The following is a 20,912-nucleotide window of genomic DNA, read 5'->3' as shown; positions in this document are numbered from 1 at the left end:
CCACGATGTTTCACTTGGTATTAACGTTTTCTCTAAGAAAATAAACGTCACATTTGAAATCGATATATTAATTTCTAGACCTAGATGTTTTTTAATGTTTACATACGACGCTTTAAAGTCAATATATTAGAAAGCGGAAAGTCACAGTCATAAATAGAAAATTTACTTACCTTATGCTAATAGTTTACGAAGTAACCTAACACTTTGCAAATATTTTGACGACACCCTGTCAAAGTGTAGGTACATGCAAAGTTTTTTCGGGAACAGGGACCTGCTCTTGAAAATTTTGGATCCTGGATCAGGACGAAAAGAAAAATTAAACAGAGAAAAAATACATACCACTAAGATCAGTGTAATGTTTACGACTATATTATTTTGTATGGTGGATGTGACATATTTCCCAAGTCACTTAAAGTCCCAAGTCACACATTGAGAAATTTAGCACATCCACTATTCTTTTATCTCGACTGGGAAATGTGATACATCCACTATTTTATATCGAATGGGAAATGTGACGCATCCACTAATTTTGTAGGTACTGTGTTTTCTTTAAAACAATCCTCTTTCAATTTGTGACGACACCCTGTCAAAGTGTAGGTACATGCAAAGTTTTTTCGGGAACAGGGACCTGCTCTTGAAAATTTTGGATCCTGGATCAGGATGAAAAGAAAAATTAAATAGAGAAAAAATACATACCACCAAGATCAGTGTAATGATTACGATTATATTATTTTGTATGGTGGATGTGACATATTTCCCAAGTCACATAAAGTCCCAAAGCACACATTGAGAAATTTAGCACATCCACTATTCTTTTATCTCGACTGGGAAATGTGATACATCCACTATTTTATATCGAATGGGAAATGTGGCGCATCCACTAATTTTGTACTGTGTTTTCTTTTTAACAATCCTCTTTCAATTTTCATTTCAGATAAGCCGGTGAGACAGACAACAGATTCAAAATGATGTTAAAACAGCACTTGGACATGATAGGGAGAAACGAACCAATCACAAGAAAAGCTAAATTCTGGCAATCCTACGTTAGAGCCCTGAAAGGTAAGCATGGGTTTCGTTGTACGAGCGACCCCTATGTAAATAATTATGTAACTATGTTTCCTAGATGTTAGTCTCTAAATTTACAATGTACATAGCAAGGTACCTAATACTTCTTACTTTTCAGAAGACGATCTCAATCTACAAATTTGTTTTGATCGGTCTCGTATTGTAAATAAGTATTTGTTATTCGACGTAGATTAGAAGCGCAACCTTACAGTTGTCAGCGTGTTTTCTTGAATGGTTTTTAAAATATTTGATAGCTTCTTACTACTTTAGGCTAGTTTAAACAGTGATTTCCTTCCAAACAGTAGGAAAAAAATACAACAGTGAGCTAAAAAAATTCCAGGTTGCTTTGAGGTGTGCCATCTGTACCATTTAGTTCATAAATACGAGTCTATCGTACAGATACACGAGAATAAAAAGTCTCAATCTACAAATTTGTTTTGATCGGTCTCGTATTGTAAATAAGTATTTGTTATTCGACGTAGATTAGAAGCGCAACCTTACAGTTGCCAGCGTGTTTTCTTGAATGTTTTTTAAAATATTTGATAGCTTCTTACTACTTTAGGCTAGTTTAAACAGTGATTTCCTTCCAAACAGTAGGAAAGAAATACAACAGTGAGCTAAAAAAATTCCAGTTTGCTTTGAGGTGTAGCATCTGTACCATTTAGTTCATAAATACGAGTCTATCGTACAGATACACGAGAATAAAAAGTAAAAAAAGCTAACACAACCGCTGATGTAAGTTTCTTGTTGTTTAGGTTCAACGGCTATCCTTTTAGACAAAAATCAGCCTATTAAACCTGTTGCTGAACATCCTAGTAAGCATATGCAAGACTGGCATAAAGCATGGTTTGAAGAATTCTAATGGAATATATTCCATTATATTGTGCACATTGTATATGATCCTCAAATTTTCCATAATTTTTTATTAATTTGCGCAAAATGACCGATTTTTTTTCTTTCCTTTTTAACTTATATCTATTAGAGCATCTTGAAATCAGTTAGCTAGAATAGCTGGGAGCAACTTGAGTTCCATAGTTCCTTTTTGTTTGATGAATGTTAAATATTAATGAAGATGCTATCCCATTTTCAATGTTATCCTTCAATAACTGAACATTTTTTTCCATTATTGATTGCACTTTTTTGTGGATAGCTGTCGTATTGTCCTATAAATATTGAGTTGTGAAAAGTTTTGAAACTTCCTTTGAAACACTCTGGTATGGTAGATATAATTTTTTACATTTAATTTCCCGGAAATGTTGTGATTTTGAAAGCAAGTGAGAGAGATGGAGCTTGTCAGCTTGATAAGAGCTTCGATTTACTTTTGTCCGACATGATGCATTTTAAACCCAAACATCAACCGTTATACCTGCAAGTCTATTGACATTTAATTTGGCTCTTCTTTCCTAGAATAAGTACCTGCCCACCCAATTTCATAAATAAAGTATTTAATGAAACAATAATAATAATAATAATAATAATTAATAAATAAGAAACAAGAGGTTGATCTTGTTATTTGTACTCGTAGTTTATTGCTTGATTTTGTTTGAAGAAGTTAGCTGACACAATGTTGTTATAATTAGAGTTTTAATGTTTGTGTTGTGATTTGTCATTTTGTAGGTACCGACGACATGAGAGCCCCAGAAGTACACCACTACCACCCTCCTCCCCGAGGCTTCTACCGGCCCTTCATCTCTGAATACCCCACCTATCCTTCCTTCAAGTCTATATACGATGACCCAGTGAACCCCCACGAACGTATCAACATCCCCGGCTACCGGTATCTGCCCATCTCTCGCGAAACCTACGGTATCTCCCCGCGCAACATTCAGCCTCATCACTACCCTCACTATGACCGGCCCTTCCCCAGAGTTGGTATTCACGGTACGTACTAGACCAGTACACACGAGACTCGAACCACGTTCTATCTATCCTCTGAGGTGTTCCCATCGTGACGGTATGACAAAAGCGTTGTAACGAGATAATTATTAAAAAAACGTGGGTATAGAAACGAAGTTTGAAAAGGTGTTTTGTTTTTTCTCTGAAAGGTGTCGAATGAATCTTCTCCTTGCGACAAAAATCTCTCGGAACTTTTGAACCATTTTACTCTAAGAACTGAACCACAATATACTACTTCTTATTTCTTATGATATAATACTTTTCTTATACGATATTTTATTTATTATTATTTATTTCGTAACTTGTGTCCCCGCTGGATGTTGCATGAGGGTTCCAGTGACAATCCGTCTGTCCAGAGCGCCAGACCTAGGCAGGAAATGATGAAGGAATAAATCATATTCCCGATCAGCTATGATTAAGACGTGATGACAAAACTGCCAGGAACAGAACATTTTAGTCACCAACATTCTAATGTCAAATGTTTTGCCAGAGTATACGTAGCGGATCTTATGTGTCAGACTAGAAATAGAAAACAAGCTCGTAAATAACAAAATTCGACTGCAAAGAATGAAATTTCACTCGTTCATTCTATCAATGATGGGACACGAATGCTCTCATGATGCTTCGAGAATTTTTAAGTATTGTTTGAACGCAATTACTAAACATTCCACAATATTATCATCTTAACGTCAAGTTTCATTTCCACTGGAATCATTGTGCAACATCTTATTTTTCTTCTTCTGAGGGAACACAAAATCTAGGTAAATTATTTAACTGTCCTCTTACTTTAGGTACTGCGTCCACATTTTACATGTAAATATATGAGTTACCCTTTTATTATTTTATTTTAAATATACTTTTTTCCATTATTTTTCTTCTTTTAACTTTCGAAGAGAACTTTTCTCTTTGACCTTATTTTATGTTCTTCAACAATGAAGTCAATATCTTTAGTTAGGATCTTAAACCAATTTCTCGCTCTACATTTTGATTTTATTCGATCGAACTCGACTCTATCTGTTAGTTTACGTATAGCTACAAAATTTTCATAACCAAATTATCAATTTTCATAACCGATGTATTTCTTGAAACTTTCGCTAACCCAAGAGTATTTTCATTAATAAATAAAATTAGCTGTCGATCAAAAATAGCTACTTTCTTAACCTAGAGACCTAGACGAATACAAAACTTCTTTAAAATAAAATGAACTAATTGATATGAGTAGATTTAACACGTAAATTGTAGGGCGTTAGGCCTAATGTTAATTTCTTATTTTTAGTTATTTTGAATCTTTTAAGCGACATTTTCTCTGCTTTCATATGTACTTCAGTAAAATGAACTCTTTGTACCAGTGGGATTGTGAAAAGCCATAAAGAGTGAGATGAGAATATAGATTATAGAATATGTTATTGGGCTCCACATTTTACACTTTCCTTTTAGACACCCAGAATACTTAGATATCTAGATTTCTAGACCCTTATTTACTATTTTACTTTGAGTTCTAATTCCTCTGTCTGTAAATTTGATCATTTTGTTTATCTGTCCCTCCTACACATTTTCTTTACTTACCTACTCGCACTACCTTCTCTAACACATGAGAAGTACATGTAGAAGTAAGGACAGTGGAAAATGGTGTTTACCTTGATCTAAGTACCTACTTATCTCATTTTCTGTACCTACTCTTTTCTCTTTCTTCTCTCTTCAACGTTTTCTTCTTCTTTTTTTTTTTAAAAAAAAAAAAAAAAAAAAAAAAAAAAAAAAAAAAAAAAAAAACGTATTCACATTATTTCTCAGGCAGTCACTTAGGTATTGGGTAAGGTACGTACCTACATTCCTACCTACTCCTAATATTCTTAGAAACGGGTACATATCTACAATTTACCTACTTTATTTTCAAATAAAATTGACCAAGTTCGGTTACACCATACAAAACCAATTTTTTTTTTTGTGACGTGTTAAAGACCCTGTCAGTTGGTTTCTTTCTGAACCAAACCATTTTCAAAATCGTGAACCAAAAAAGTAGTAATTAGCTAGAATCAAGTAATTCACTAATTTCTACCGAATTTTATTTTTCTGTTCGGATTTAACGAGTAGGTACTTTTCATAACAGGTACCAATTTTTTTTTTTGTGACGTGTTAAAGACCCTGTCAGTTGGTTTCTTTCTGAACCAAACCATTTTCAAAATCGTGAACCAAAAAAAGTAATAATTAGCTAGAATCAAGTAATTCACTAATTTCTACCGAATTTTATTTTTCATACCTGTTCGGATTTAACGAGTAGGTACTTTTCATAACAGGTATGTCAGGTGGTGTAACCTAATTTCCTTTCGAAAATTTTTCAAATTGTTAGGCGACATGAAAAAATTAGGGCATATGGAAACATTCCAATTTTGAACAATTTGTAGGTAAATTTTGCCTAATGATTGATCTCTTTTTACAAATGAGTTCTGAGCATTAATGATTTATTTTCACGTGCAAACTTGTACTCGCACTACCTTCTCTAACACATGAGAAGTACATGTAGAAGTAAGGACAGTGGAAAATGGTGTTTACCTTGATCTAAGTACCACAGGTATGTCAGGTGGTGTAACCTAATTTCCTTTCGAAAATTTTTCAAATTGTTAGGCGACATGAAAAAATTAGGGCATATGGAAACATTCCAATTTTGAACAATTTGTAGGTAAATTATGCCTAATGATTGATCTCTTTTTACAAATGAGTTCTGAGCATTAATGATTTATTTTCACGTGCAAACTTGAGTTAAATTTAGCTCCTAGTTTTGTCTAAGGGAACTGAAGGCATTGAGGTCGCCCTTCAGCCTTCATTGTGAAAATATTGGCCTCTAAAAACACCAAGATCTTTTCCCCTTGGTAACTACACAGGGAGAAAAGATAAGCAATGCCTGCCAATGTTAAGCAATTCCAGTCAATTACTCGTATTAATTTCATTTTTAAACTATTTGCCTACATTGCTAGCCTAGTGACTGCCGTTTTTTCTGGTAGATCGTTCTGCTCTCGTTTTAAATAGGATCTAAAAGGATTACAGTCCATTTTTTTTTTACTTTCCTTATCTTAATAAGGAAAGTAATGTATTCGACCAAATTTTCGACGGTGAGTTTTTAAGAGATTCAGTTGATATTTTTCCATCATGTCCTGACATTGGATTTTATTTTCTGCAGGACCTTTATATACGTATTACCGTACAAGTTATCCCATTTATACACACGAATCACCATTGAGCATAAAGCTTGACATGCAGCTCCGAAATTTACGACTATATGGAGGTACTATTCAAGTGAGATAAATTGTCATTTGGCTATGGAAAACGGAATCCCTTGGCTTAATTGTCCAATTTCCATTGAATAATTATTAGCAGAATTTGAAACCACAAAAAAGTCTAAATTTGGTGTACTTTTCATTTAACATTTCCTGAGATTCTTCTAATTGTCATTAAATCTCCGGACCAATAATAAGTTTGTAGTAATGGAGGGTCTTTTGGATTCTTACCGGCTCCGAAATTTACGACTATATGGAGGTACTATTCAAGTGAGATAAATTGTCATTTGGCTATGGAAAACGGAATCCCTTGGCTTAATTATCCAATTTCCATTGAATAATTAGCAGAATTGACACACAAAAAGTGGCCTAAAAGTGTACTGAAGCCAGAAAAAAAGTATTACCCTACTTTGGCACACAAAAAGTGTACTGAAACCACAAAAAGTCTAAATTTGGTGTACTTTTCATTTAACATGTCCTGAGATTCTTCTAATTGTCCTTAAATCTCCGGACCAATAATAAGTTTGTAGTAATGGGGGGTCTTTTGGATTCTTACCAACAAAAAGTCCAAGGGCACTGCCGTATCCAAGTTCCAAAATGCTAAAATGACTCTTTATCTTTTCAAAACTACTTGTAATAATTAACGTGTCTTATATTTTGAAAGCTTCGCTTTTAATACTTGAATAGCTGTCGTATTGTCCTATAAATATTGAGTTGTGAAAAGTTTTGAAACTTCCTTTGAAACACTCTGGTATGGTAGATAGAGAAAAACCTGCCGAATCGGTTCGTGTAAAGATACACAGGCGTGCTTACTGGAACTTGGCCTGGCGCACTGCCGTGCGCTCAGATATCTTATTGAATGACATTTGAATTCAATGATTACTCATAATAGCTTTATGTATAAATCTTCCCACCTAAAACGAAAACTAAGATCGAATATCGCCTCTTGTACATTATGATAAAATCAAAGTTCAATTTTTGTACATACAATTATATGTAGATCCTACCGCGCCATCAAATAATTTCAGTATAAACGTCACTCTAGAACAGCGGTTTTCAACCTCTTTTCGCCCGCGTACCCCTTTCGTACCCGGATTTAATCTCACGCACCCCCGCCATCATCAAAATGAGTACCGGGTATCGATACCTAGGTTGATGTGTACCATTACTACTAAATATTCTAAACACACTCATTTCTGGACTGAACTGTACTGCACTGATAAGCCGTCAAAATTCAAAATTTGCTTTTCTCCGCCATTACACAATTTTTTCTCGCGTACCCCCGGTTGAAAATCACTGCTCTAGAATATTATGCAATTATTAATAGATATTATTTAGGTAGGTACATATCCCATCGTTTTAAGTATAGTCTAGGTACGTACACATGTAACTTTAGACAAACACAGTAAGATGAGGTACCCAACTTGAAAAATAATTATCTTTTGTCCTTAAAAAAATATTTTGTACGTAACTTTGACATTTAATGGTCAAATTTGTCTTTTCAAAATCATGTTAATTGTTCAAAGTACACATTTTCAGCGAGTTATTCCTAATAATATTAATAACACTTTTTATAGTTGCTAACCAGGGCTTTGTTATTAAAAACGAAAAGTTCACTTGAACCTTTTTTTTACCTTTTAAAGTCATTGCCGCTTGCTTCAAGATTTTTTTTTTTTCAAATAATGTTTAAAGCATTATTTAAAATGCTATCTTATTTCGCAATTCACGATTACCTTTTCGCTTTCTACAAATGCTTCCTGAAGCGTTATTAATCAATATTGGGAATGGCCAAGTTTGAATTGTGTGCTGTCTATTTTTTGGAAAAATATTTAGACCTCTGTTTAGATTTTCTATGCACCATAATGTCTAGATCCCCGTTAGTCGTTTAGATCACTAACAAGTGGAGTCTATCTACTTGCTAACGTCCACGGCATGCTTCATTCGAAATTCGACCATTAAACGTACTCTGTAAATAAATTCTAGTAAAATTTCGTGTCAGAAATGACCTGATTCAGATTTGGAAAAAATACTAAATAATGTAGGTAATTCACGCTGGGGGGCTTTACGCCCCCAAAAAAACTAGAAAATTGGGGGGCTTGTCATTTTGTGTTTTGATTTATCATTTTATGGAGTTTATCTGGACCAGACGCTGAGTTAATATATTTTCTGTGAACCATTTGATCAATCACTGAGTGATTCCATAATGTGGCCTACATGTTCAAGGTGAGTAATCCATAATAATTTACTTAGTCTTGCCATGATAATAATTCCCTCAGTAGATGTGCATTGGTCTGTAATGTTAGTGGTAGCTAAGTGAATGAATTTAACTTTCTTCTATAGGTTATCTTGCCTATCTTGTGATTGTCTATAATCTCCTGCTAGGATAGTGCCTGTATTAGTTTGACAAACTTTTAATCAAAGTATATTTTTTGCATACTTTCTCAAAAATGGTTTTCTTTCTTTTAAAATGAACAATAACATTTTTAACGGTTAGTTAAATCATGACTCCCTTTCTTTGTTCGGTCCAGGATTATTTGTGACCGCTTTAAATTTAACTTTAAATATTAGTGTTCAGACAATCTCCAAGGTTCTCTAGAAAAATTGGCAATTTCATACAAGAGTAGGTAAAACCAAATGTCCATAATGTTGACAAAGATAGCAAATATAGGGTCCGAAGTATATTTTATCTAGATACAGTATAGTTTGGTCTTAGATGTTCTTGACTAATAGTCGATAGAATTTCATTTCCTTGAATGAATAGACAGTGTGACCTATTCCTAACACTGAATGTCAGCTTTTCATTTTTAACTTAAAGTGTGACTGCATTTTACTTTGACTTAACATTTTTAACCGCTTGCTTTAATATTCCTCTCTGTTTCTATTGTCTACAATTCTACATGACCCGTCATTAATATTCTCTGTGTATAAATACTGAATAAATTTTCATTGCCATTTCAATCGGTAGTTTTGACTCATTGCCAGCATGTCTGCAGTTTTAAGTTTCATTCTATCCAAATTTTATCACATTGTTCATACTCATTCATTCGGACACGAATAGTTTTGCTGTGAGTAAGAAGGCGGTTCTTTCAAAATGCTTCTTTTAGGGACATCATGTTTTTGAAAGAGGGAACATGATTTTCCTGAAATAAGGAGCATTTTTTGCCTGTAACAGAGAAGATGCTGAAAAAAAAAAAAAATAAAAAAATAAACAAACAAACACAGCTCCCAAAAGCAGTCCATTTCCTGCATGCATGTGGTTCTTTGTAACATTCGCATTAGATGATAAGTTCTACTGGTGTACAATTTCCAACATTAACAATCAATCATCTACCTTAAAAACAAACATTTTGTTCTTATACTTATGTGTTGCTGTAGTAGGTTTTTTCTCAAAATTGTTTGCATTCTGCTTGCTTGATTTCAATTAAATGAAAAAATTCGCTGACATGATTATTTGATGATGAGTATTTAGTCATTCACACATAAACATGAACGTAGTGATTTGATGTAACATTAAGACACTAGAATTGTCTACCTATTAGATGGGAAAACCTATTTGAAAACTATGGATACAACCTATCTATTTTTCATATCTGTCCGTAGGAAATTACCTACTTCTACTTACCTACTTAAATACAGTCTGAGCAGACAGTCTGAGCGTGAGTAGCTGGCATAAGAAAGGTGAGCATGAGATGGTTCTTAGAAAAAATGCAGAAATGAAGAGGCAGCAGAAGATTTTAAATTACGTCAGATTTTCTTATAGTTATGAATGGAATATTTCGAGGTTTAAAACCTTAATAAACATAAGGAGGCGGTCACGCCGACTTTTGCTTAACCAGGTGTGTCAAAAAGATACCCATTCTTCAGAGGTGACTTATTAGATATAACACCGGAACAATTACAATCCTCTATCCAAAAATACATCCCTTTTCCTGTATTTTTGTGGCTTTTTTCTCTACTATCATTCAAAATTCAAGAATGAATGGACCTACAAATATTTTATTATTTACCCAGAGATTTTTACTTTTTTTATAGTAGGTAGGGGTATAGGTATTGCAAATATATCTACAAAATTACAAAATATAGAAGTTAATAATAAATCACTTGGTATATTCTTTGGAGTTTGTACAATGGCTTCAGACTAAGACATCCGCCTTTTTACGTAACTTTAATAATTTCTTTTACGATTTACATTTTGGATTATCGACATTTTTTTCAACTTCTACATTGGCCGACATCAATGACATTACTTCAGAGGGTAAACTTTTTTTTGTAACCATTTGAAACTTTGCTTTACATAAGTGATCACAAAGTGACAATATTTTCTCAAAAAAACTCCTTATAAAATATCTCACGCCCTAAAACTGAAGGATTTGGAAAAAGTCATAGGGATTTGATTTTCCTGTCTGTCCAAGAGCAAAACATAAATTTTCTTCTCCAATATTATGAGTTTTCTACTGAGTTAATTCTCTGAAACCCTTCACTTCTCGTGGGCACGATTGTTAGAGCAAAAGTTAGGAAAGTGCCAAGACCCTCAAATCATGACAAATATAATGAGGAGGCACTGACCTCAGTTAGTGGTAAGTGCGGTGGATTTCGGATCTGGAGGTTGGTGGCTTTATTCCAAGTCAAGTAATGAAATTTGGCACAGAGCACGAGGAAAGTTCATAAAAGAGAAAAGTTCTATAGAGGGAACTGTAACTGCTAAGGTCTTATCGTCCTGAAATCGAATAGAGAAGAAGACATCAGAATATTAGAAAGCTAGACGTTCCGAGAACGAAGCTTATCTGTTTAACATAAAATTCACACCGAGCGGAAATCAAACCCGTGACCTGGCGCCTACAAGGCAGAGGCGCTACTCACCAAAGTAACTATGCTGGCGAACCTAAATTGAAAGAAAATTCTTTTTTTTTAGAGATCGAAAGAAAATTCTTAGGGGTTAGGAAATTCTATTTAATTTTCATCTCGACAACTTTTAACTTTGAGGGGAGTGAAAGTTGCTATTTCGACAGATCGTTGCTTGTGTACGCGATACACAAATTTCAGGTCTAGATGACTGAAATTTGGGCAAATATCGCATACACATGCATTTAGTACAAGAGAAATCGACTTTTGCCAAACCAATACAAGTACAATACCATACTTTCGACAAACAAGGCTCTAATTGTGTAAGTTTACATGGAGGTCCTTGGTCCTTGTGATTGTATAAGTTCAAAGAAGTTTAGACTAAAAAGTCCAGAACCTTTATACTTCAGACTATCATGATCAATATATTAATTCCTGTGTTAAAATGTTCATTGTCCTTTGAAGTCTAATCAATACATTCCTATGGATTTCTACTTCCCTATTATCCTATTAAAGTTATCTCAATAAACAAAACTATCAGATTATCACATTAACAATAGCTTTTTCTCTCACCAAAGTTCAAAATCCAACCCAACAGCTCTCTCCAAATTGGAATCTTATCCTTGTCCCTCTCTCACACCCATTTCCATCCTGTTTTTCCATCCTTGAGCCCGTTTTTCTATCCTTCAGGCTATTGTTCTTTCCTGCATGTATTATGAAGTCCCCGTGTCTGTCTTTTCGTTTTTATAGGTCAGCCCCTTTATACCCGCGGAGGTTATCTGAGAAAACCTCTTTCTGAACTTCTTGAACCCAATTGGTTAACACCGAAATCCAGAATTACTTTGGACGACCCATGGTGGTGGGAATACCCTGAACTGAGACCCTACGTCTCTCCCTACACTACTCTTCCACGAACACCTTTCTACTTGAGAGACAGTTTCCTCTCGCCTATTAAGAGAACCTATCTGTGGGGCTACCACCCTGTCAGACCCTTCTACAGTAAGTGCAGACCCTTTGCCTTGTGATCGTCCCTGTTTTCGCTTTTTTCCCCTCGCAAATTAAGCGTTTTTTTAGCTGAATTCCCCTTAGGGATGAGCTAATTTACACGCGTCATAGATATCTTTTTTGTAAGCTCAGAAAGTCCTTGGATTTTTTATCCTTTTCTTATAGCCGCAATACTCGTATTTCTCTGCCTAGTGAGTTGATTTTTGGCTCCCGTTATTTTTACCAACGGAAAACCGTTTTTGCCGCTCAAATCCCTGTGTACAATTTTTCTGAAATTGATCAACCTGTTTTTAAATCAATTGCAATTCATAGATAGTAATTTTCGACGCAAATTTTGCTCTGCTTTTAAAAACTTTTCAAAGTGGCAAATCTGAGACACCATTTCCACGTTTGGTTTTCCTTTTGGTGTCTCCTGACTGTACAGATACAATTTTCGTTTAACCAATCCGATTTTTTACTTTCCTTTTTCTGTTTGTTTTTCAAATCCGATGACTTGTCTTTCACGTTTATAATTTATCAAAAAATACAGCTTTGTTTCAATCCTGTCTAAATCAAGGGTTCAAAGAAAACGTTATAACTACACCGATATGTTAACAAGATCATTAATCATCATTACCAGCTTCAAACAGTCTCATCTGATACCTACTGGGTTAACCTGACTAAATTAGGGATCACCTAAAAAGGGGTTAATCTCGTCTTTAGTTTTTAATATGACTTTATTACAGTCTTCATCAAAGTATCTCCGAAAATATCTTTTTATAGCTCCAAAATATATCTACTTTTCTGAAATCTATCCAGATAATAAAGTTCGGGATATGGATTTTAAATCCCATATCCTTTCCTATCCTCTGAACAAGGCGCAAGTGTTTTTCTTTTGAAAATTCCATTTTGTTACTTCTCTTGTAACTTTTACCGTGCCTAGCTTGCACGTAGCGTAGGTATACCTACTCTATGAATACTGAACAACTTCTGTAGTTCACTGTTTATTATGTCTCGGGGCTGAGACCTCGGGTTCAATTCCCGCTAGCGTTGAAGTTTTTCGCCTATTTAAGATACACCAGCTGAGCTTTGTGAAAACAATTGATTGCTTGGCTAGCTTGTTATTATGAGTGGTTGGTATCCTATCCTTGATTTGTGATCGTACAACACAACGAGACAAGCAAAGAATTCTTTCTGACTAATTAGATGTGTTTCTGATGCTATTTTTTCTAAGGATCTGACTAATTGGATGTGTTATTTTTCTCTGTTCCAGCTACCAGAAGACGGTACTACTACTAACTTGGTACGTTCCAGTACCCATCTTCCTTTCTTCCTGCTTCTTTCTTCTAATTGAACGCCGAGCTAACGAATTCAATTCGACCAACTCAAAACGAACCAAAACGCTTCAAAAACAAATATCAAACACAAAAAGACGTACTTAGTTTTCTCGAAAAGCGAAACTAAAGTTGAATGAATTTATTGCAGTGCTCATTTATACATGATTGTTTATTTTATTTTTATTTTTTTCTTTTCCTGATTTACAAATGTCTTCAAGAATCCCTTGTTACCCCTGAATCACTTCATGTGAACATCAGATACCTGATTTTATCTGATTTCTGACTGAAGCTTTTATTTTATTCTTTGAGCTCCATTTGTAAATTTCATCACAGTATGGCAACCATACAATGTTATTTATTTATTTTTTTAAATAATTATTATTTGTTATCTATTATTTATTTATATTAAACACCACTGTTATTTATTCAACGAAAATCAGTACTGTTCTTATGACTATTTGTTATTTTCTAAACGTATACCTACCAATAGGTAGGTTGTCGAAAAAATTCTCAGTACTACGCCAAAAAAAATAGTGGTTGAATTTTTTCCAGCCCCCACCGGATTCAACCCCGGGTCTTCTACACGTCAGGCCAGTGTGATACTCTCATTACTGACAAGACTACAAGTGCAATATTAAATTATACTACGTTCATTTTCTGCTCGCTAAACCACCATTTAATCTAATCTGGTTTGTTTATATCACCTACACCAAAAAAATAGTGGTTGAATTTTTTCCAGCCCCCACCGGATTCAACCCCGGGTCTTCTACACGTCAGGCCAGTGTGATACTCCATTACTGACAAGACTACAAGTGCAATATTAAATTATACTACTACCTACGTTTATTTTCTGCTCGCTAAACCACCATTTAATCTAATCTGGTTTGTTTATATCACGGAGCATGGGAGCAATAACACAAACAAATCAAACTTTGTTTAATTAATCACTATCAGTTTAATCTTCACAATATTATTTCTTGAAAAGAAGAAAAAAAAAGCAAAGTTCAGCAGGGGGCGTCAAATGAAAAAGCAAGCGCATGAAAATCATCATGGTTGTTAAAAATTTAAGGGGCTGTAAAATTAGTTTAAAAATGAAAACACAGGGGTTGAAAACATTAGCCGAAATTTTATCTGCAATAAATTTCAAGTATTGTATTTCCTTCCGTGAGGACACATGATCAATTGTTTCTAACCGGACTTGGACAATTTGGAATATTTTGACTTTTATCAAAGGGTTTCAATGATCTGGAATGACTCGTGAAGTGTGACAATCTTTTTTTAAACCTTTGAGAACTTTAGAACGCGTTTTGATATTGCTTACCATATCAAGCCGTTCACGCTCAGACCGCTGTCTGTCAGACAGTCAGAACGTGGCGGAAAACCCTTGAGACCTATTTCTGTCAGACCGCCTGAGAGACTGTGGTCTCAAGCCTTTTCCACCACACACGCTCAGACGGTCTGATCCAGGTCCGTTAGACATGATTTTTATGTTCATCCAATTTTATTCGTCCGACTTTCAAGGACCGCTGTCTGTCAGACAGTCAGAACGTGGCGGAAAACCCTTGAGACCTATTTCTGTCAGACCGCCTGAGAGACTGTGGTCTCAAGCTTTTTCCACCACACACGCTCAGACGGTCTGATCCAGGTCCGTTAGACATGATTTTTATGTTCATCCAATTTTTTCCGTCCGACTTTCAATCACTAGATCTGCGATCAAGGAAGTATGTCCTATCTTCAGACAATAAGTAGGTATAGTGGTGCCATAGCTAAGATATAAACCAGACCTACTTAAGGTGATTGATGGGGAATTAAAGAATTACGGAAGCTAAGATTTAAGAATATCACCACCATAATCTCAAAGAATATCTCCGACTTTCCCACACTAGTTTTTGACTTTTATCAATGGAGAAACTTCCACTATTTAAATTCCTTTATAGTTTTTTATTCATTGAAATATTTGATTTCCTGTCATAAGAGGAGATTTTGACTTTTTTTTATTGCACCTGTAAAACACGAGATAACTCTTGATCATTTCCGCTCCGCTTTTGTAGAGAGTAGACACTCTTCAAGATCCCCTTAACTACCCTTGAGTAGCCCTCAAAATTACGAGTATCATTCCCAATTGAAAACCAACCTCAGTAGTGTAGTGGTCAAGGCGCTGGACTTCGGATCTGGAGGTTTGTGGTTCGAGTCCACGTCAAGAGCAAACAGACTGGAACGGAGAGCAAAGAGCTTTTTGGTCTCAGTTCTTCTATGCGCTTTGAGTTCGTCACTTCCCTCTTTCACTTATCGTCTCTTTCCTGAACTTGCTCGATGCTCTATGCGCTGTGCTTGCGGTTCCTCTCTGTTTTTAGCTTTACCTAGATACTTTTCTGATATTTTGGGGTTTCCACTAATCTCTTGAGAAGTTGAAGTGAATACCTACTGAAGTCAACCGCCTCAGAAATAAATTGGCTGTAACTCTATGGTTTGATTGGTTTGTATATTTGTTCTTATATTCCAATATCGTCAACATCGTTAATCATACTCTCTGCATCGTTAACCCAACCAACTGCATCAGATGTAATATATCTTATCCTCCAATATATCACCAAAAGAAGTGAAAGGGAGAGGAAATCTTTTGAAAGCAGAATCCAATTCAACCTGTGTCGAGTACCACTTCTACCCCTAATACGTAAAATTCGAACTCAAAATTGCAGACGGCATTCATTGAATGCATAATAGGAAGTAGTTACCTATTGTAAGTTATTATTTGCGTCAGACGGATGCAAGAATGAAAGATGCAATACGGCTTTTCTTAAAACGGTACCGATCTACATGCTTTGAAATTGATATTTTATAGTAAACGAAGCACTAGGACTCATTGGATTGCAGAAAACTGAGGTATATTTTCCTTTTACTTAAATATTTTTTTAGTGTTAAAAATAACATTGTTTAAACAAAAAACACTTGTTTGGAGGAAAAAATGAAATCCAAGAGCATTTGAAATGAGGACAAAACATAAAATTATTTACTTTTATAGTGTAACTAAAATGAGGTTTTTTCGAGTTTTTATGTAATTAGGACCTAGGACACCTAGGTATTGATAAATAATAATTTTAGGAATAATGCAGATTTTACAAAATTTTATCTACTGTGGAACTTACATGTATTGTTTTTAAATTTAATTTGATAAACATGTCCCACTTGGTGGTTGATAGAATCTCTGTAAAGCTACATATTTTGTAAAAAAAAAAATCTGAATACCGTCTATTTGAACCGTCTCATTTCCACCTGTTTCTTTCACTCATTTCACAGACGCTCCGTTCAAGGGATTGAGACAATGGGATGATCATTTGAACAGAATGGCTGCCCTCTCAAGTATCTTCCCCTATAGGCCTAGCTACTACGTCCCCAGGACCCCCATCCGGCCCTACTATCTGCCCAGAAGTTGGGCACCACTGAGATCTTGGCCGAGTGAAAGAGCCACTGTGTTCAACCATCTAGGTGAGAATCGCTGAAGGAGTGAGTCTTGTGGAAGTATGGTCTTGTAGATAACTAGGCCAGCCACTCACTATCAGGTAGACCTGACAGGTACGGCTGAATAGGTCCGCCTGTCAGGCCTGCCTGATACCTACTTGATGAGCATAAACATGAACGTAGTGATTTGATGTAACATTAAGACACTAGAATTGTCTACCTATTAGATGGGAAAACCTATTTGAAAACTATGGATAGGTACAACCTATCTATTTTTCATATCTGTCCGTAGGAAATTACCTACTTCTACTTACCTACTTAAATATTAAATATCACCAAAAGAAGTGAAAGGGAGAGGAAATCTTTTGAAAGCAGAATCCAATTCAACCTGTGTCGAGTACCACTTCTACCCCTATGTAAAATTCGAACTCAAAATTGCAGACGGCATTCATTGAATGCATAATAGGAAGTAGTTACCTATTGTAAGTTATCATTTGCGTCAGACGGATGCAAGAATGAAAGATGCAATACGACTTTTCTTAAAACGGTGCCGATCTACATGCTTTGAAAATTGATATTTTATAGTAAACGAAGCACTAGGACTAATTGGATTGCAGAAAACTGAGGTCTATTTTCCTTTTGCCTCGGTAGCGTAGTGGTCAAGACGCTCGCCTGGTAAACAGGAGGGCGTGGGTTTGATTCTAGCCGAGGTATGGGATTTTATCCTTCTTTATCTGAAAATTTGACGTAAACAGGAGGGCGTGGGTTCGATCCCAGCCGAGGCATGGAATTTTATCCTCATTTATTTGAGAGTGTGATTACATAGTAATGGAGCTCTAAGGGTTAGGTGGTAGAAAACGCCCCCGGCGTTAACCTCGCCTAGTGGTTACCTTCCACTCAAGAGTCTATTATTATTATAAATAAGCACTATTATTATTATTATTATTATTATTTTGGGAAACTGACCACTGCTCCAACAGACACTGAATTGAGCAATGGTCAATTTTTCAGTGTTAGTCTTTGAGGTACTTCGTGAAGACCAGAAAAAAATCTTATATTTAGCTAGGTAACTATATATACCTATCTTTTTTTTTTTTTTTCTTCTTCTTCTTCTTCTTCTTAAAGCGCTTTAATACTCCGGGCAGTAGGTCGTTCGCGCTATACCTATCTTGTTGACTGCACTATAAAGGATCTTACGTTATCATCAAGCTTCCTTTTTCTTTGCCAAATTTTTATTTGTGTCTAGAAAATTTACTTTTACTATAGATATTGAAATAACGGTATCTTAAGGTTCCAGATTATTTTTTGGCACCGATTTCTTTATATTTGTACAGTATCTATAACTATGAGGTAGGTTCAAGACCATGTGTGATAAATTCTCTAAAAATTTACTAGCCTTTCGTAAAATCCAAACCTCGTTGGAAAATTGGAAGCGATAAATCAATGAATGGAGCACAATCGTAATGAGATAGTGTCACCATACTTCTGGCATTCACGCTAAATAACCTAATTGAAAAGATAATAAAAGACCTTCATCATCAATTTATACTAAAACGAAATGGGGAAGAGACAAGCTTCCAAGTATGTTGAAAAAGCAAAAGCCTTTCAAATAGATGAAAATAGATGATCGTATTACAAGTTTGAAAAAGGATGTAGAAGATGAAGTGGGAAAAAACAAGAAGTTTGAAGAAGAAAGCAGTCTCCTTGGAAACAGGATTGAACATCCCATTGGAACACGCAGGGCGTAATGTGACGCCCTTTAGAAAATGCTCCCTGTTCCCTGTTTCTCCTGCTTTTCTCAGCGTAAGATGCAATTAAGTTAATAAAAACCTGGAAACTTATCAAAACTTATGGGAAGAAAGGAGGCGATGGAGATTGAAAGTCATAAACTTGTACAGGGTAAGTTCCTGTGATCGATTCAGCTACCTGCTTGTGAAGTTCTGAACAAGGCGCAAGTGTTTTTCTTTTGAAAATTCCATTTTGTTACTTCTCTTGTAACTTTTACCGTGCCTAGCTTGCACGTAGCGCAGGTATACCTAGTACCTACTCTATGAATACCCGTGCTAACCACTACACCACCAAAGTTGGTTAACGAGTATGACGACAAACGCCGTCCTCATTAGAATGCGAAAAGTTAAAGAAGATTTTGAGTGTCACTCTACCATAAAAATCAGTGTCCCCTGTTGATTGCTAAGGATAAGAAACTCCCCGGGCTGAACCCCAAGTTACTCACAATTTCATAGAAGCTGCAACAACAAGAAATAGGTACGGGTAAATACAAGAAAAGCATATGGATGACACTCATCTTTCCCCCTCCAAAAGTTAATCCGTAAAAGGAAAAAAATATGTTCAACTTCTCAACACAGGAATAAATATATTAAAGTGATATGAATCTGCGTTGAGCCATTTACAAGGAAGGGGGCATTTACAGAGTGGGCTACTCCCTTTTCTGTTATTCATATTCTACATGATGTTTTTCTGTAATCTCTTACTCTTATTATAAGTAAACTATTACTTAAATTCACAAAAAAATATTCCTGCTTTCGGATTTTGCTTTCTCGTAAAATTATATGAGGGAGAAGGATCCTAGCATTCCCAGGCAATTTGGATAATGAATGTTGAGAAGGTTGTTGATATTATAAAAGAGAATATCAATGTGTTTTCCTGAATTTTTCAAGATCGATTTTTTCCCAATTCTGATTGATGCCTAAAAGCTAATATTTTATTATTAGATGATATTACATTATTTTAATGTATAAAATCATAATATGTAAAGTAGTTCTTTTCAAAAAGAGCTCAGATGTCTCCTCCAATTAAAAGTCTGAAAATCTGGCAAGCAAAATCCAAAGACTGACAAGTTCTTACGAAAGTGATTATTTAAAGACCTAATTAGAAACTGATTTATGAATAACCGTGGCAAGATTTAAACTTCAAAATTAGGTAGGTAGGTAGGTAGGTAGGTAGGTAATTAGTAGATAATCAATTCAATTTATCAAGTTTTCATTTACTGATATATTTCAACATAACAACAGAACATAAAAATTCATGTAAATGGTATACGCATCCATAAAAGCAAAGCTTGTGGCACGGATGGGGAATTAGGCACCACAAAATTTTAAGTCACTCTAGGAAAGTTTGTGCAGTACTAGGTATTCCCAGATACCTATTCACAAATATTACATGATAAAAGAAAAATGATTTCCATTATGCTTAAAGCAAATCAAACAGTTAAAATGATGTACTACGAGTATCTAAATGCTCATCGGTAGAAAAAAACTGAGCGATGCAATGGTACTAGACAGCTTTTTTTTACTAGTGTCTGACTGCCCTAAATATCCGCGTATGCAACATGGCAAACGAAGTACGACTGACGTTTGGTCATACAGTCGATTTTAGGTTCATTTATCACAGTCTAAATATTCCGATTCAAAATCCGACCCGAAGGGGAATTGAACTCGCGACCTAGCGCTTGCAAGGTACTTGTCGTGATTCCAATTACTAATATCTGTACCTACCTACAAACATTAAAATGGTACATTTTACACCCTCATGCATTGAAAATATGTTATTATTCCCTTTCCCAAATGTTTAGCGTTAATAACTCTATCATTAAATTTAACGCATATGAGATTTTCGTGTATGATCTTCATCGCACACTTCATCAATGAAGAGTTGTGGTGAGCTTTCTGATTTACTTACACCCATACACTTTTTATCTCATAGATACTCAAACTCCTTTGAAATATTTGATGATCATGATTGTACAAATCATCCTGCTTAGGTGAAAAACAGAGCGGAGAGTATAGAGCATAGAGCTTTTTGATTTTATCTCGATGCGCTTTGAATATTAACCTCTATCGTTGCTTCCGTAACATGCTCAATGCTCTTTGGATGCTCTCCGCTCTGTTTTTACCCTTAGGTAAAATAGAAAATGTAGTTTTTAGTGGTCCCCTAGAGTCCCTAGACAGCTTTTTTTTATTATATGGTCCAAATAAAGGTCCATGCCAAATTTGGTGCTTTCCTGACGAAATGCAGCTTTTTTGACGTTAGGCCACCG

At 35.3% G+C, this 20,912-nt stretch overlaps 1 protein-coding gene and 1 long non-coding RNA gene across 4 annotated transcripts; one reads left to right on the top strand and one right to left on the bottom strand.

Annotated features, from left to right (window-relative positions):
- The first annotated feature begins 905 nt into the window (after window positions 1–905).
- Window positions 906–16,911, top strand: LOC103524647. 3 transcript variants are annotated; one of them, XM_008489676.2, is made up of 5 exons: window positions 906–1,059; window positions 1,821–1,880; window positions 2,683–2,946; window positions 6,137–6,241; window positions 16,694–16,911. In XM_008489676.2, the coding sequence occupies exons 1-5, from the start codon at window positions 966–968 to the stop codon at window positions 16,894–16,896; spliced, it is 726 nt and encodes a 241-aa protein (XP_008487898.1). In that variant the 5' UTR covers window positions 906–965; the 3' UTR covers window positions 16,897–16,911. The 3 variants fall into 3 exon arrangements, with proteins under 3 accessions (XP_008487898.1, XP_008487900.1, XP_008487901.1); XM_008489678.3 differs by lacking the exon at window positions 1,821–1,880; XM_008489679.3 differs by lacking the exon at window positions 6,137–6,241.
- On the bottom strand, window positions 2,996–5,527 carry LOC108254584. Its single transcript, XR_001809917.1, has 2 exons — window positions 5,454–5,527; window positions 2,996–4,540 (listed from the first exon to the last, which is right to left on the bottom strand). It is a non-coding gene; the product is annotated as an uncharacterized LOC108254584 (long non-coding RNA).
- Window positions 16,912–20,912: the final 4,001 nt, after the last annotated feature.

This window comes from Diaphorina citri, unplaced genomic scaffold (genome assembly GCF_000475195.1).
Source record: "Diaphorina citri unplaced genomic scaffold, Diaci psyllid genome assembly version 1.1 scaffold111, whole genome shotgun sequence".
Taxonomy (NCBI): Eukaryota; Metazoa; Arthropoda; class Insecta; order Hemiptera; family Psyllidae; genus Diaphorina; species Diaphorina citri.
Note: the sequence above shows the minus strand (reverse complement) of the source record. Positions and strands in the feature narration are given on the sequence as shown.

What these genes read in the sequence shown, in the direction of transcription:
- LOC103524647 (XM_008489676.2), top strand. Translation starts at nt 966, where the DNA reads ATGATGTTAAAACAGCACTTGGACATGATAGGGAGAAACGAACCAATC. An exon ending in ACCTGTTGCTGAACATCCTA is followed by an intron (nt 1,881 to 2,682) that starts GTAAGCATATGC and finishes GTCATTTTGTAG; the next exon opens with GTACCGACGACATGAGAGCC. An exon ending in CCCCAGAGTTGGTATTCACG is followed by an intron (nt 2,947 to 6,136) that starts GTACGTACTAGA and finishes TATTTTCTGCAG; the next exon opens with GACCTTTATATACGTATTAC.